This window comes from Cheilinus undulatus, linkage group 17 (assembly GCF_018320785.1).
Source record: "Cheilinus undulatus linkage group 17, ASM1832078v1, whole genome shotgun sequence".
Classification (NCBI taxonomy): domain Eukaryota; kingdom Metazoa; phylum Chordata; class Actinopteri; order Labriformes; family Labridae; genus Cheilinus; species Cheilinus undulatus.
The window spans coordinates 27666941-27683218 of NC_054881.1; the positions used below are offsets into that span (position 1 = coordinate 27666941).

General features: G+C 37.9%; 2 protein-coding genes across 4 annotated transcripts in view; one reads left to right on the forward strand and one right to left on the reverse strand.

The window, feature by feature from the left end:
- Window positions 1-3831: 3831 nt before the first annotated feature.
- On the reverse strand, window positions 3832-6260 carry LOC121525520 (N-acetyllactosaminide beta-1,3-N-acetylglucosaminyltransferase 2). Its single transcript, XM_041811557.1, has 2 exons — window positions 6172-6260; window positions 3832-5580 (listed from the first exon to the last, which is right to left on the reverse strand). The coding sequence occupies exon 2, from the start codon at window positions 5553-5555 to the stop codon at window positions 4215-4217; it is 1341 nt and encodes a 446-aa protein (XP_041667491.1). The 5' UTR covers window positions 5556-5580; window positions 6172-6260; the 3' UTR covers window positions 3832-4214.
- Window positions 6261-12941: 6681 nt separating this feature from the next.
- The window catches only part of smad2 (SMAD family member 2), a 42643-nt gene continuing 39306 nt past the window's right edge, over window positions 12942-16278 (forward strand). For all 3 annotated transcript variants that reach the window (XM_041810310.1, XM_041810311.1, XM_041810312.1), the window contains exon 1: window positions 12942-13077. The gene's annotated coding sequence lies outside the window, so the exon portion shown is untranslated. The remainder of the gene's footprint in view (window positions 13078-16278) is intronic.

Here is a 16278-nt window from a genome sequence, read left to right on the forward strand (position 1 = left end):
AAGACTGGGTTTATATTGCACTTCTTTTTTTCATTGGCCTATTTCTCTGCAAAACCTTCATGACATTTTTTTGTATTCTAGAATTGAATACTAATAATAAAAATACCTCAAGTTATGAAATACTTAAGGCATGTACATCATATAATACTTTACAATCGTAACTCACAACCACAGCTTATGTTTTTTAGACATTGTTACAAGGCAGGAAAATAATTCAATGAAAATCTAGCTTAATTTTTAAGTTTATTCTTTCCTTTTAGCATTGATATGTCTTTTAAAACATCAATTGTGCTTGCTCCATCAAGAGGATCTGTAACTTAATGATGCCTATCCACAAGAGAGATGCAACATGGACATTTGACATTTGCAATATAATTTAGACTGTTCACTTATGATAAAAACTAAATCAACCATAGTCACAAATATGAGAATAGTGTGTGTACAAGGCCAAGATCAGTTGACCTGACAAACAGAGCAGTTGATATCTGTTTAGTCTTTTTTGCAACTTGAATGACTCCTAGTGGTAAAAAGAAGAGAAAGCAGGAAAGGTGTTAAGATTTTGAGGATAACTTTTTCAAAAGGAAAGGGTTCCCTCTAGTGGGGTAATATGTAAAGGACAGGGAAGTCTTAAAAGAGACAGAAAGGGAAACATGACAGGCTGGAGCTTAGATGTCAAAAGGCATTAAGCTGGATCTGTAAAACGCAACACAACCCCTTCTTCTCAGGAAAAAATTGGCATGCACCAATGAAAAACATTTTCAACTTTTCCCTTTTTTTTTTATTCCCACTTTAAGTCTTTTCTTCAAATGATAAAGTGCTTTTTCTGACAAAGGTGTGAATAGCAACCATTGTCAGAAACTTTCAGAGGATATACTGTATAATCAACTCACAGAAAATTGGGGAATATCCTCTCAATACAGTCCATAGTTTTCATTTCAGTTTGTCATACTTTCAGAAACCAGCTGGTTGTACTGTAGAAAAACCAAACGGATTTGCCAGCCCAGGGTGATTTTAGGATTATTTTTTAATTTATTTTTATTTATTTATGTTTGCACAAGAAAAGAATTACAATTTGTGTATACAGCTTTTCCAAGGAAAGTACATATGTGAAATTGTGCAGGTGAGGTAAGGAAACCTGAGAAGGGCTTATAACTAAACCTCACCATGTAAAGTGTTCGTCATTACCAACCAGTAGTGATAATGGCCGATATACTTACCAATGGATCAGACCATTTGGTAAGCTCATTCAGAAATTGGAACATGTAGAGCTCCTTGCATGAGTTCAGTATTCCTGTTGAACAAGAACTATTTTTCTAGATATCAGATTTTTTTACACAACAATAATAGTAACGTTTGGTGAGTTTGGCACAAAAGTCTTGCAATAAATAAATAGTTGTACATTAATTTGTAATGAACTGTTGAGAATCTAACGTCAGTAACTTAACACTAGTAAGCCAACAAAGTTTTGAATGCACAACATGGAACAATGCATCTGTATAGTGTGTACCATTAGGTTACTGTTTTTCTCAAGCAAATTATCTGAGTCTTTACCACCACTTAAATGAAATTTGTGTAAAATGATAAAGGACTAAATAGCATCTCACTCATTGTATGATCTCACCAGTCATAACCTTTGGGTTTGGGAGAAGAGGGTTTTTTTTTCACCAGTATGAGACATGGCACATGTAGAGGAATATGCTAGGCTTTAAATGTTATTGATCAGTACTAGGGATGAAATGATACCACATTTTTCCAGGCCAAGTACAAGTACTTACATTTGGGTACTCAGGGATACTGAGCACAAATATGAGTACATAATAATACTCTTCTTTCTTGTTTCTGTTTTCATCCCTCCTCTTGACAATTTGTTAGTGCTACTTTTGTCATCCTCATTTATTTTTAATATCACCAAACTGCATACATGGCTCCAACTTCGACTACATACTCACATAATGACATGCTAACATCATGCTTTAAAATGAAGAGGAGCATCTTCATCTGCTCAACAGCATCTGCAGTGTTTGATGAGTACAAACATGAGTTTGAGTTCTTAGGCTCAGGATAGGCATCAATACCAGATCCTTTCATCATGCAACCCTAATTAGAACTATACATTACTCAACATAAAAAGTATGTGGGTTGCTCTAATTTAAATTTCACTCTAAAGGCAACGTTCAGATTGGCTCCCAAAGATATTTCCATGTCCTCATCTATGTTCAGCAGTCCTTCTTCCAACTCCCGGACTTTTCCTCTGTAACCACTCTGAAGCTTTTGACTGCCTTATATACAAAAATCAAAAATGGAGACTATACAAGATCAAACGTACAGACGATAATACACTAAAGAGAGACAGGGAGAGACAAAAGATAGATGAAGAGATTTTGTGTTCCCATTTTTACCATCCCTGTAGACACAGGGATAGTTTCTTATCCATTGTCTTTTTTGTTGGTGTTTTTCTGAAACAGCTTGGATTCTCCATGAAAGACATTGATCTTTAGGGGTCTTATTTCCAAACTTAACCTCTTCACTTTCCAGCAGAGCAAATAGAGATGATTCTGGTAAATTCTTTGTCTTAATGACCACAAAGTAGATGTACTCTCAAACAATGTGTCAAAACTAAGCTAACTGGACAGAGATATGCAGACATACCCTTAGAGACCAAGCTGGTCTTGTTTTATAAACAATATTACACAAACAATATTACCTTGCATGCAAGATTGGTTGGCTTGTAAGCTGACCAATGCTTAACCCAGAGGTTCCCAAACATTTTCTGGCAGGCCCCCCTTTGGCAGAAGAAAATAATTTCAGGCCCCCACCCCTCCTCACCATACAAATCAACATGTAAAATATTTAAATGTACGAAAAACACACTGTCAGCCCTATTTTTTCTATTTACCACAACTCCTCAAATTTTGTTTTTAAAACCTGACTCTCTGAATATAAAATTCCCTGAAAATAAAAAATTAGTCAACATTTTTTATTACTAAGTCATACTTTCAGTCCTACAATAATTTCAGCGACCACTGTGAGCTTTTGTTATGCGCTACAGATCTTCTCAGGACCCGGATGCAATTGTGAGACTACCACTCTCGGTTCATTTGCAATGTCCAGCTTTTACCTGTATTTTGTCTGGGTTGACATAAAAGCAGTAAAGCCCATCTCAGACTGGTAGGATGTTGCAAAAGGTAAGTGTTTGGCCAGGGCTTTCCTGCCTAGAAGTGGGCACTTATTTTCCACTCCAGTCAAAAATGCTGCGCCTCTTCTCCTGTGCTAAAGTCATTAGCTGATCTTGCTTTGCCTTGCCTAGCCCCCTCCTCCCCATCATGACACCGTGACACCCCCTGGGGGTGCCCTAGGTCCACTTTGGGAACCACTGGCTTAACCAGTGGAGCTATTGTGATGCAAGAAAAATGTATGCTTTGTCATAAAATTAAGTTTGATCAAATCAAATTATTTGTCTTGATGACTATTGCTTTATTTTATCACCATTAAAAATCCCATCTCTGTGACATTTTTAATAAACATGCATTCTTTGGAAAACATTACCAGTCAGTCCCATTAAAGCGTAATGGGCTAAAATTAGTGATAGATAAAAGACATAGAAAAATGGTCATTACATAGTTGTGTCATTACTAGTGGGACAGAGGAACAATTTTAATTGATTGCAAATGTACGAAATGTGGAATCAACTTTCAATCTTTCAAAATCAAACAATCAATGAACAAAAGCATTTCACGCTTCTTATTTTAATGGTTGCTGCTGTCAAAAACCATTGGTAATGACTATGACTTAGTTGATGCAAGACTATAAGACTTTAATCATTAACGCCATTTTAAGTCATGAATAAAACAAACACACTTGTCCACCAGTGTACATATTCCAAATATATCAAAATCATTCTCTTTAAAGGTTTTCCAACACACTGCATTTTTTAAGTGTAGTAAACTTGACGTAAAAGGGTACAAAAACATACCTGTATTGATACTAAGAAAAAGAACCTTTGAGGTGTAATGCCTGCAAAATGCCCTTCAAGGGTCGATCTGTCTTTCTCTCACTGTTGCAAAACTCTAGGTTACAAGTTTAATTGCATGTAGCTTACACTGTGTGCTGGCTGCCTGATATGAACATGTAGTCACATTTGCACACTTTCCCCATAAGTGTGTTGGGTACTACATCCTGTACTCAGTAGATTCTATTTGGCAGGCAAATGAGCCCTAACAATGACCGGACAGATCCTGAAGCCGCTTCCATAGTGTCAGCATCTCATTAGGACTTCGTCTGTGAACAAGCAGCACAGATTTGTAAGCACAGGGATTGCTCTTCTCTGTCTTTGGGAGATCAAATGTTAAAAAACCAGGGTGATGGCTTGGGGAGAGCCCCATCCTGTGCAGGCACATGCCCAGATAAACATCATCTATCGGAAAGAGACGCACCCTTTCAGATACTTTCTTCAATCGTAATGCAAGGGAGCCAGAATACACCACCCCTCCTCCACCAGCATAGGGTGGGTAAACTCCTTTGAAGAAATTTCCTGGTATAAAGTATTTAGTGGATGGCTCGCGATTTGGCATTGCATTATTTATAACATCACCCACAAACAAATTCATGTCGGTTTCATTTGTATAGGCTCTCCACAGGATATGCTCCTCCCACTGCTTGTGCAGGTAATCCAGGAGGGCACCTGTTCGAACAAAGACATCATCATCCCCTTTAAACACAAAGATAGCTGTAGGGCAGTATTGCTGGAACCAGTGCCAGAACAAGAGGTCCTTTAGGGTCAAGTTGAAGAAAGTGTCTCTGAAGTCCCACTGTAGGATATCCCCATACTTTTGGTTCTCAAGCTCCAGGAGGTTTTTGAGATCTGGGTGAGGACCTGTACTAGAATCCTGCCTTCCAAGCAGAAACACGGTGCGCACTAATCCCCTTTTTTTATTAGATTCCCCCTTCACTAGACCACTGTGCCCCCACGTTTCACGGATGGCCTGCCTGTTTTCAAAGTTTCCAACTTGGGATTTGATGGCCATTATGAGCATGGGAGAATCCAGATTAAAGCTACTACTGTTCCTCCTACACACACCAGGCTGATTAATAAGGAGGGGATACTCCCTGCAATGCATTGACCTGATAAATGCCCTCAATTGTTCTGGAAAGCTGTCTATACCAAGCATACGAGGGACTGAACAATGTGATATACAGTCAGAAAGACATTCATCTTCGATTTCTGATAGGATTTTTGCATTTGGTTTTCTCACTACCCCAGTTGTGTTTCCTCGCAATATTGGATTATGCTGACGGTCCCAAGCATGCTGCAACTGGTTCCACAGGGCACTGTCCTCCAATCGAAGGTTCCAGAAAGGGCCAAGTGGGTGACGGGCTATTGCAGAGGAGTTTGCAGAAATTCCAGGGGCAATATAGTGAATGATTATTTTTGGAGGACTGTAGGAGATGGTGACAAATATAGACACCATAATGTAAACCAGAAGGTGGCCAGTCATCATGCAAGGTAGTAGACACATGCACAGCAGTCGGCTGTTGCATTTGCAGCATTTGCCCATATCCTTTGTTTACAATGTATCACACCTGGAAACACAGAAAAATAACACATTAAGTTGCATTTGTTTTAGAATTATGATACAGAAAATATTTACATTACTCACTGACTCAGTAGCAAGGGTATAGCCTACTGCAAAGATCTTCAAAGCTAACACTGCTGGTTACCCTCTAGAGTTTCTGTCTCTATGGTGATGGTCCCACGAGGGCTACTATCTGTTCTTATCTACGCAATCAGAGTATCATCCAGCAACCACCAACAAGTGGGCTTAGAGCCCCTGTAGACATATTGTGGAACAAGTAATAAGGAACAAATTGCATTGAGTACCCACCCTATGTTTAAACCTTAAAAGATGAAGAGATTTGATAATCCCTTTTCTTTGCCATGGAACTGTGTTTTTAATTATGTAGTGCCGTTGAATGAAAGACAGATCTACTGTTTGTTCAAACCATGATAGCCAAAAAGTAAAAGACCTGTTCATGTTGACCTTATATGTATATAACCTATATAGTCTATATAAAGGGAAGGGGAAAAAATCGCTATGTGATGTAGGCTACTGACAGAAACCTAATCCTGCCGATTCAGACGGTGAATGAGAGACAAAGTAAAGAGTTACTTACACGTATTGTAAGCTGACGTTGGATACGCCTTCTACGAGTAAACCACGGTGATTTGGTGTATCCAATAGGCTATATGTTTTAGTGTTTTCATCCGGCGTGTCAGCTGTTTATAACGTGGCCGGTCTGTAGAGCATCATTTTACGCAAATAATGGTGATGGTAGAATCCTGTTCACATAAAGTAAACCTCATAACGCAGCAGTAGCATCCAAGCAACGGGTCCCAGGTGACTGTAGAGAGCATGCGCCTCTAACGCTTACGTGTATACAAGAAAATACCTGCAAATTTCAAAGTCGTGCCAGACCGACTTAAACTCTGGAAGCAGCTTCATGAAGCGGTTTGACAGATGTAAAGACCTCGATTTGCATGCATGAGCTACGGCTGGATAGGCCATGCCTCCATTTTTGCATGAAGAGGGTAAATAGTCGATGAATTGTTGACCCTTCAGCAGCAATGGTCTATTATTTAAAAGTTAACTTTTTCTCCTGATTGATGAAAACGTGAAGTAAGCCAACCATGACAGTCCATACCCAGTGTTTCCGCTACTTTTCTATTGGGAGGGCGTCCCACTCTGCCAACGCCCCCCTACTACTGAACCGCGAGTCAATTGTATTTTTTTTTTCTATATAGCGCCAGATCACAATAGAGGCCATTTAAGGATAACTTTCCTATAGAACAGGTTTTACTTGGTCATTTTATTAAACAAACTAAATAGCCAAAAGTTATTTATCTTGTTTATATTAATGTATCTAATTTCTAAGTCCTGGTTTTCTGCTCGTTCCCTCTGACTACATGAGCAGAGCCCCGCCCCCTCCTTTCTGTGCCAGAGCTGCGGTCACGTGTGTGAAGGGATGCTTTTACTCAGTATCATGAGAGAGTTCTCCAGTGCAACTGATTTATCCTCTGAAGATGCGTATGAACTGATGCCCCGCTTTTTTTACGCTTGAGATAGTTAAACGAGCGCTGAATTTCGGCGCGAGATTGCAGCAATTGCGCACAATTTATTTCATTTCTCGCAACAAGTCTGACACTTGTAATGCAGGTAAAATCCTGCAATCACCAATATAAAACAAACCGGTGGGAAACGTGGTCAGAATCAGCGACAGTGGGTTCATGTCCGCAGCAGCTCCCTCTGGTCTTCTCATCACAGCAGGCAGAAATACGCACGGCCTCTCTACAGACTGACTGAGCGGCCCCTCTGTGGGTCACCTGACGATCATTTTATCATTTTAAAATTCAACATTCATCTGGGATCTGGGATAAACTGGTGGACGATCCCTTTTGTCCTTTTATTCCTCGCGTACATGTTTCTCATAGCGCCTGGCGCTATTGGCGATATTTATGAGCGTTATGACGCTCAGGAATTACCTCGTCAACGCGTAGATTACGACAGAATCTCTTAAACCTTTATAAACGTAGGAGTATTGACAGAGATCACACAGGAAAGAGACAACAGGAGGAGAGGAGACATGAAATGTGTGTGAATAATAATATGGAAGAGAGAAAATGAGTTGATAAAGTCATTGGAGGACAATCAATCATCATTAAGAAATACATAATCTAACCTAGCTATTATAAATATGTTACTGTAACATATAACATATTCTAATTGTGTTATATGTTACAATAAATGGTTTCCTAAATAATTTGTTTTGGTTATTTATTAGTTAAATCTTTCAAATGTCAGACTCATTTGCATGTGGGGATGCCTTTTGACAACAGAGGTAAACTTCCCGCTAATACGGGACTTGATTAATTTCTGACTTCTCAGAGAAGCCCAGTGAGCCAGCCCAAATTTGGGTATAAAAAGTTGAATTCAGTTTGAAATTCCTCATTCCTGTTCAAAATGGTAGAACGTGGCAAGCTAACTGAAAATGAAAGAGGTCGCATTAAAGCACTTCATGATGCTGGATGGTCTCTGAGACAAACAGGGAAAGACATAAAGTGTTCTCACAGTGTGGCCCAGTATGCTTTGGAATCAATTGCCCAGACTGGTGCTTACAAAATGCGCCAAGGAAGAGGCAGGAAACCAAAGTTAACTGAGGCAGATGTCAGACACCTCAAGATTTGAAGTACTAGAGACAGAAGGAAGACCCCTGCTGATTTTCAGGCAGAGATGAATGCTTCTAGATCAGAGTCTGAGAAAGTCTCCAGAATGACCATAAGCAGACAACTGACGGAACAAGGCTTAAAGGGAAGAATAGCTGCTAAGAAGCCATTATTGAGGCCTGCAAACATCCAGAAATGCCTCAGATTTGCCAGGGAGCACAAACACTGGACTGTTGATGACTGGAAAAAGATACTCTGGACAGACCAAAGAGTTTGAACTCTTTGGTCAGCATGGTCGTGTTTATGTCCGCAGAAAAGCAGAAGAACGTTTTGATGCCAGATGCATTGCACCCACAGTGAAACACGGTGGAGATTCCATTATGGTATGCGGTTCCATTTTTGGATACGGTGTGGACAAATTAGTGAAAATCGACGGTATCATGAACAAGAACGTCTACCACAACATCTTAGTGCATCATGGAATCCCTTCTGGACTGAATCTGATTGGTCATGGGTTGATATACCAACAAGACAATGACCCCAAGCATACTTCAAAGCTGTGCAGAGACTATTTGACCAAGAAAAAGGAATCTGGAGTACTGGAACTGATGGACTGGCCAAGTCAAAGTCCGGATTTGAATCCTATTGAAAAAATTTAGGATTTAGTAGATTCAAATATTGATCGCACAAAAGTTTAATCTAAAGCAAGCCTGTGGGAACAGCTAGAAACTATTTGGAACTCAATAACAAAAAATACTGTGGAAAATTACATTAAAACAATGCCAGCAAGAATGCAAGATGTTATCAAGGCCAAAGGAGGCCATACAAAATATGAAGTTTTTTGGTTATTATGTGTGAAAAAGGACTATTCAGTTGTTTCAGTTTGTTATTTGCCAAATACACAGTAAAATTTTTAGTTTTAAACAAGTTTTCACAAGATTTCTAAAATAATTATGTTTTCTCATTTTTATGACAGGTGGTCTAATAAATTTGTTAAGCACTGTATATATATATATATATATATAAAAATATATATACACACACACACAGACACACACACACATACTCGCACATATAAATAGAAAAACTGGAATTCATAAAAATAAATTTTCCAGCATAATCAGCTCATGTTAAACTTGTCTCCGTTCAATATCTGTATCAATTTCTAAATTTATTTTTCTCATTAATCTGCACTCAGTACCCATAAGTACATACAGTAAGTATTCAAACCCTTTGCACCAACACTTGAAACGTTCCCTTGATCATTGTTGAAATGTTTCTACACCTTGATTGGAGTCCACTTGTGTTGACTTAAAATGACTGGGCATGATTTGGAAAGGCACACCTCTATAGAAGGTGTCACAGCTGACAATGCAAATCAGAGCCAAAAAAAGCTGCAAAAAAAAGTTCTGCCACACTGAAAGCTCCCAAGAGTACAGTGGCCTCCATAATTCTCAAAAGTTTGGCACAACAGGACTTGTCCCACAACTGGTCAACTAGCCAAATTAAGCAATAGGGGGGAGAAGGGCCTTAGTAAGAAAGGTGACCAAGAACCTGATAGTCACTCTGAGCTTCAGAGATCCTGTGTGGAGATGGGAAAGAGTTCCAGAAGGACAACCATCACTGCAGCCAAACTCCAAGCATCTTCATGTGTCATGGGTTTTTAACTGTAACATCAGACTGAAACATTAGAAATTGAAAAAATTAAAAAAAAAAAAAAAAGCGAAGGACGTCTGAATACTCTCTGAATGCACTGTTGGCAAGTCTTTTGGTGTAGTTTGCTTTCAGTGTCATTTTTGAAAAGTCAGAGACTGTTCAGGAGTTACCAGTGAATTAACCTTTGAAAACATGAGAGCGCAGCATGTTAGTTCAAATCTTTACAAGTAACATGCAACTTGTCCATTCTTCAAACAATTACAATCTGTATCAGCATCTACTGTTTAATTTTGATAGTCATTTAACAAATAAAAAATAGATTACTTTTACTTTTATAATATCAGCAAAGCACAACTTTAAATGATGACATTTAGATTTTTCTTTAAGTCTTTGGAGATTTACTCTAAAGATTAAAAGTACAAAGCAAATTATTGACCCACATTTAAACCTCAAAAAATGCATCACATCATTTATTATTAAAGATGCATCAATACTAATATTTAAACCAAGTTGTATGGCTAATTATAGTTGCTATTTAAATCAGAAACACATCTAAGAGATAACTAGAAAATCAATTTTCTAAATTAAAGTTTTCTCAAATGTACTTAAGCTAAATATAATTATTTTAACCAGAGTCAAGTCAAACTCTAGCACATATTCTGGAAAGTTAAAGATGTTCACAAAATTTAAAATTGCTTTAACTACAAATTACAGCTTTGTCTGAAACACATTACTTCCTAAGCATGCTGTGTACTGCTTGATGCTTTACATTTTGAACAATATTCAGTCATACAAATTAACAAAGGTAAGTATATCAGACTAATTTACCAATGGTTTCTCTTTGGCTTTTCCAAATTTGAAAGCTTGTGGTGCTTCTCTTCTGTCCATCTTGCACTGCTCTCAGTCACACACAGGATGTGACACAATTAACTGGAGCCTACTCAGCTTTGCTCTCCTTAAAAATAAAATATACAAAGAGCAACAGGTAAGTACATTTTTACCTTGTTTTTGACTAAACTGTGTACCCCCCCCACACACACACACGCATACATATGTAGATTCAGAAAGTATTCAGACCTCCTTCACTTTATTCAATTTTGTTTTGTTGCAGCCTGATGCTACAGTTGAAAGAACATTTTTATTCTCATTAATTTACACTCAGTACCCCATCATGACAAAGTAATAATAGAATTTTAGATACAAAAACTGAAACAACACAGTGGCATAAGTATTCAGACCCTTTGCAACAACATAGCTCAGGTTCCCCCCAATTTCTCTTGATCTTTGCTGAGATGTTTCTAAACCTTAATTGGAGTGCACCTGTGGTTAATAATAAATTGATTGAACATGATTTGGAAAGACTCACACTTAGGTCTCATAGCTGACATTGCATATCATTAAAAACTAAGCAATGAGGTCTGACACCTGTTAATATTCTAAAAGAAAAAGATGTAATTTTGACCCACCATAAACTTACTTGAATTAATGTTTTCACAACAGTTGTCCATTTAAAATTTTGAATCTTTAAAAGAAGTAGAGTTGGAATTGTTAGTGTCAAGAAACAGTAAAATACTAACTAAAAATAATATAAAAAACAAGACAAACAGAACATTCTTACTCAAATAACTTTTTCCTTGTAAAAATACAAAAATTGACACTTATAAGAGGTGCAGAGTAGGTGGGAATGACATGGAGCATGTTAGAAGGCGGAACCGAAAAGGAAGTTTAAGAAAAGAAAAACAGGTGATAAAGGCTGATGCAAGGGGAGCAAATTATCAGTACATAAACCAAGAAAAAAAAAAGACAGGACATCAGTAATGGTGTAAATCAAGAGTTTTAAACTTGAAGAGTGCAGTATTGTTTCAAATAAACACAACTGTACTTGGAGATCAGTTTAAAATCTAACATCTAACTTCTGTTTTCATGTTGTTTCCATAATCTGCATAACGTTTTTTTTTTTTTTTTGTCCCAGATACATTATCTGTTTCTGGTGCCTGACATGTGCTCTTCAATTCCATGTTGTACTTTGCTAATAACAATTTGGTTTAGATTTCATGTAAGTTTATTTTATATCTGCATTGTAGGTGATTCTTGTTGTCTGCAAATATAAGTTAAATTGATGAGTGAATCATCAAAAAATGCTTTGGTAAACCAACATGACATCTCTACAAAGGTACCTCATGATGCACATTACAATAGGCTGTTGGACCTGTTGATAACAATTTGATTGTGAATCAATCTGATATTTTTTAATTCCTACATTTATATCAACAATCATCCAGTCATTGAAAGCATTCACAGTAGGCTGTTTACTTGAAATTCCCCCAAGATGCAACAGCATGGTTTGGTCTTCTAAAGTTATCTACAAAGCAATATATTTGAACAGATTTGGTCATCTTGTAGGTTTAATCATATATGAAAATAACAAAAATGCATATGAAAAGAAATGGCAGGGGAATGTAAGTTCTCAAGAGTCCACTGTCCACATTTAGGGCATAAGTTAAGGTAAGTTTTACTTCAATGAAGATATCAAGATATAAATCTAAGGAACAGATTTGGCATGTGAGTCTTGTCCATTGAATATCAGCGATGTTAAAGGCATTCTTGAGCTGAAGTACCCTTCATGTCCGCAGGGCTCTTATTTGTTAATTCTTTAAATTAGGCTTTTCTAAAATTGGATTTTGATACAAATTCCGGTAGGATATCATGTTTCCATGCAGGTAACGAGAAGGGAAGCATCACAAAATATAGACTAACGTGATCTATTTTATTCTCTAGCAACTCTTTTAAACATTTGTCTGATTTGAGTCTATCCTACTCTTTTTGCGAACCATATTTCAATACATTTCTGAAAGGACAATCAAGGTATCCATTGACAAACATCCTCGACATACCTTCGTCCTTGTTGACGGACATGTTTTCAAGCCTTTAGAAAATTCGTTTGACAACAGGTTCTCCTCTGAATACCGGAATTTAGCCAACAGAGTGATAGAGGAGGCGGGACATGGGTGTGTCGTGTTTGCGTTTCTGTTTTGCATGTAGCGATTCAAGTTTGGTTGAGATTTGAATGAGGGGCCATCATCATCCCGGCTGCTCGAAGGTGGAAAATACAGTTCAAGTGTCTCGGACTGCTTTAAAATGAATAATCAGCATCTTCTAAGCGAAACCTAAGTAACTTTAAGCGCCCTGTCGTCTTTTATGGGGTAAGTCTGTTTTAAAGTGTTACACGTTTAAGTTGTAAGCGACAAAACATGCAGCCGACCTGTTTATTTGTCTTTGACACCAAGTAGCCAGCTTGCTAGCGGTTTTTTTCATATTCCTTTTTTTTAGATGCTTGTAGAGAGGGAGGCGAGGGGGGCGGCAGTAGTCATTTCGAGACAAAAGAGACTGGAATACTTTCCACAGTAGTTTTATAGAACAGCCTAATCGCAACTGATAGCAAAATACATCTATTTGCCTTTATTGGCTTGTCAGAGTTTACCTCAATTGATGTTTGTAGCGTTAGCCTATTCCGGTGTTGTGCGTATTATCTTGGTTTCGAAGAAGTAACCCACACACAGACACAAAGGAAGAAAGGTTGAGGAAAACCCGTTGCTAATGTTGCCCCCAAGGCCCTAACAGCAATGGTTAGCTTTGCTATGAGACGCGTTCATTGTGGCCGCCACAGTTCTTGTCGGGCTTTTTGTTTCTCAATTTCAGATTTTCTGCTCGGTTCAAATGGCTAATTCTAGGCTTTACAGTAGTGTTTTAACTCCATGACTCCCCTCAGTACTGTTGTTTAGCTAAAACATTATCCATAATTTATTGGTTATCAATCTTTAGCATAAGCAAAGTCTCAACTCAGAATTTATCTGTCTTTTGCAGAATAATTCGCAATCAATGGCTGTAATCTCTTCATCTGGTATTTAACCATGCACACTGAATGAGTAGCTCTGTGTATATTGTGTCTCCAGTGAACTGCATGCTTAAAATGTTATTAACACTGTCATTCCATCAGCTGCAGATACTGAGATTAAAATCCAGGTTTAGTATACATATACTTGTGATTCACAATAGGTATATTTTTTAACTGATACAGTTGATGGCCAATAACTGATAAGAACCGAATTCTCTTTTTTTTCAATTGATTTTAAAAAAACGGTTTTATGTATTAATACCCATCTGAGAGTAAATATATTAGGGCTGGATATTGTTAAGAACCTCATGATTCAATTCAATTTCGATTCTTTAGGTTGCGGTTCTATTCGATATCGATTGGATTCAATATTGATTTAAATGCTTCAATGTCGATTCAGTAAGAAGTAGAAATACACAAATAACCTGTTGACATTTTTTTATAATCATTTTCATGCCCATGTGAACATATGTGGTAAGTCACCTCACATTTTTGAGCAATAAAACATCTGAAAATAAAAATTTGCACAATAATAATTATTTGTGCATATGGAGTACAAAAGTAAAAAACACGGCAGTTCTGTATTAACACTGAAAAAGTAAAGTACATGTAAACTTAAATAATATTTCTGTCCTCTTGGAAATTGTGATAAACCTCACATAACATGGTTATGGTTGGTTGTTGTTTGGCCGAGTGCGGCCTCCGTCCATACAACGTGAATTCACCCGCTGGCCAAGAGGTGAATCGATTCAGAGGATTTGCTGAATCGATACTGAAATGGGGGAGGAAATATTGCGATGCTTCGATCAATCGATATTTTTACCCACCCCTAAAATATATAGTAAGGGGAGATATTTATAATCCATCACTAACTGACATCACTCTTGTTTACGTGTGACTTTACAACTGTTATTTATTCTGATTTCACTTTTACTATAACTTTCCTGAAACAATGAGTTTTTTCCACTTATGCCATGAAGAATGTCTTGACAAGCTGTCAAATTTGACATTTTAATCAACTTAACAAGAATTTAGCTGACAAATGTCACAATCAGGCATGTTCCCCGATTAAAAACCGGTAATAAAAATAAGGATACATTTCTCAGTTTAAAATTAAGGAGCTAAAAGGAGACAGGCACTTTTTTAACGCTCTGTCTTCCATGTAATGTACTGTCACACTCAGATATGACTCAGATCCTGGTGGACCACACGTCTGTGGTTAGCGCGAAGTGACTTTAGCGAGCTGTGCAGTGAGGCCCTCCCGGACTTCGGTGTACATTTTAAGCAGCACTTCTCTTGCAAAATACGTGCAACCTGGCAACTGATATCTTGGGTCAATGGTTTTCAGTAGCCGAATAAAGCCATCTTGTTCAACAACTGCGACGGGGACATGTCTTTAGCAATAAGGTACGCCACAGCTTTTGTGATATCTCCCCACTTTTTACCTTTTCGTTCATAGGGCTCTGCATGGGATAACGAAGCTTGAAGTGTGCACTGTTTTGGTGCAGGGGGCTGCGAGGACCTCACACTTTGTGTCGTGGCATGAAGTTTTACACACTCTTCGTACTGCACCTGTGCCACTGCTGCAAATGATGATAGAGATTCGTCGTGCTCGAGCCTTTAGTTTTGACTCGTTTTCAGCACTCTCTACAAAAAAAATTAATTTGCTGCTCATCTAAAGTCTTAACACCACACCATCTCCATGGTAAGAAGAAAAAAGCCACTATTTTTCTTCTTACCAGGGTCCGACTATAACGGTTGCCTGAATGCCCAGGGCAACTTCAAAAAGCTGATGGGCAAGCAAAACTTGTAAGGACATGCCTGATCGGGCAAGCATGACTCTGAGCTTTTCTATTTATTAATTTTATTATTTTCCTCTCTCATTTCTTTCACTACGAAGCCCCCGAGTAGCCAGATGCAGTGTGTCGCTGCCTCCATTGGCTGAACGTGTCTGCTGACGTGCAGACAGCTGCACAAACATTAACTAAAAACTAGTGCTGTCAAACAATTAAAAGTTTTAATCAGATTAATCACAGGGTTGCTGTAGATTAATTTAGATTAATCATGATTAAATATCATTAATTTTTAATCTATATTAATCGCATTTCATTTTGCATAAGCAAGCAGACTCAAGAAAGAAGGGAATATATATGCCAGGGCTATTCAATTACAAATTCAACTGGGCCAAATTTTTAAATCAAGAAATGTAGCCGGGCCAGACACGTTTGGCACCCAGTAAGCAGCTCATAATATCAAATTTCAAAACAATACAGATCAATTTGATGAAAAATATTCGCTTTTATTCACAGTCTCCCTTTTAAATTTGGCGACATGTTGGCCAAAATGCTAGCAGAATCTCTGATGAACACATGCTTCGCGTTAATGTGGTACTTTAAGCTGGAAGTGCTTCAGTGAAAAGAAAACTCCTTCCTGCAGAATGTGCATAATGCTTTATGTTGACTGTTCCGTCTTTGTTTTTTTTTGGTACCCAAATTTCCCATTGAGAGGG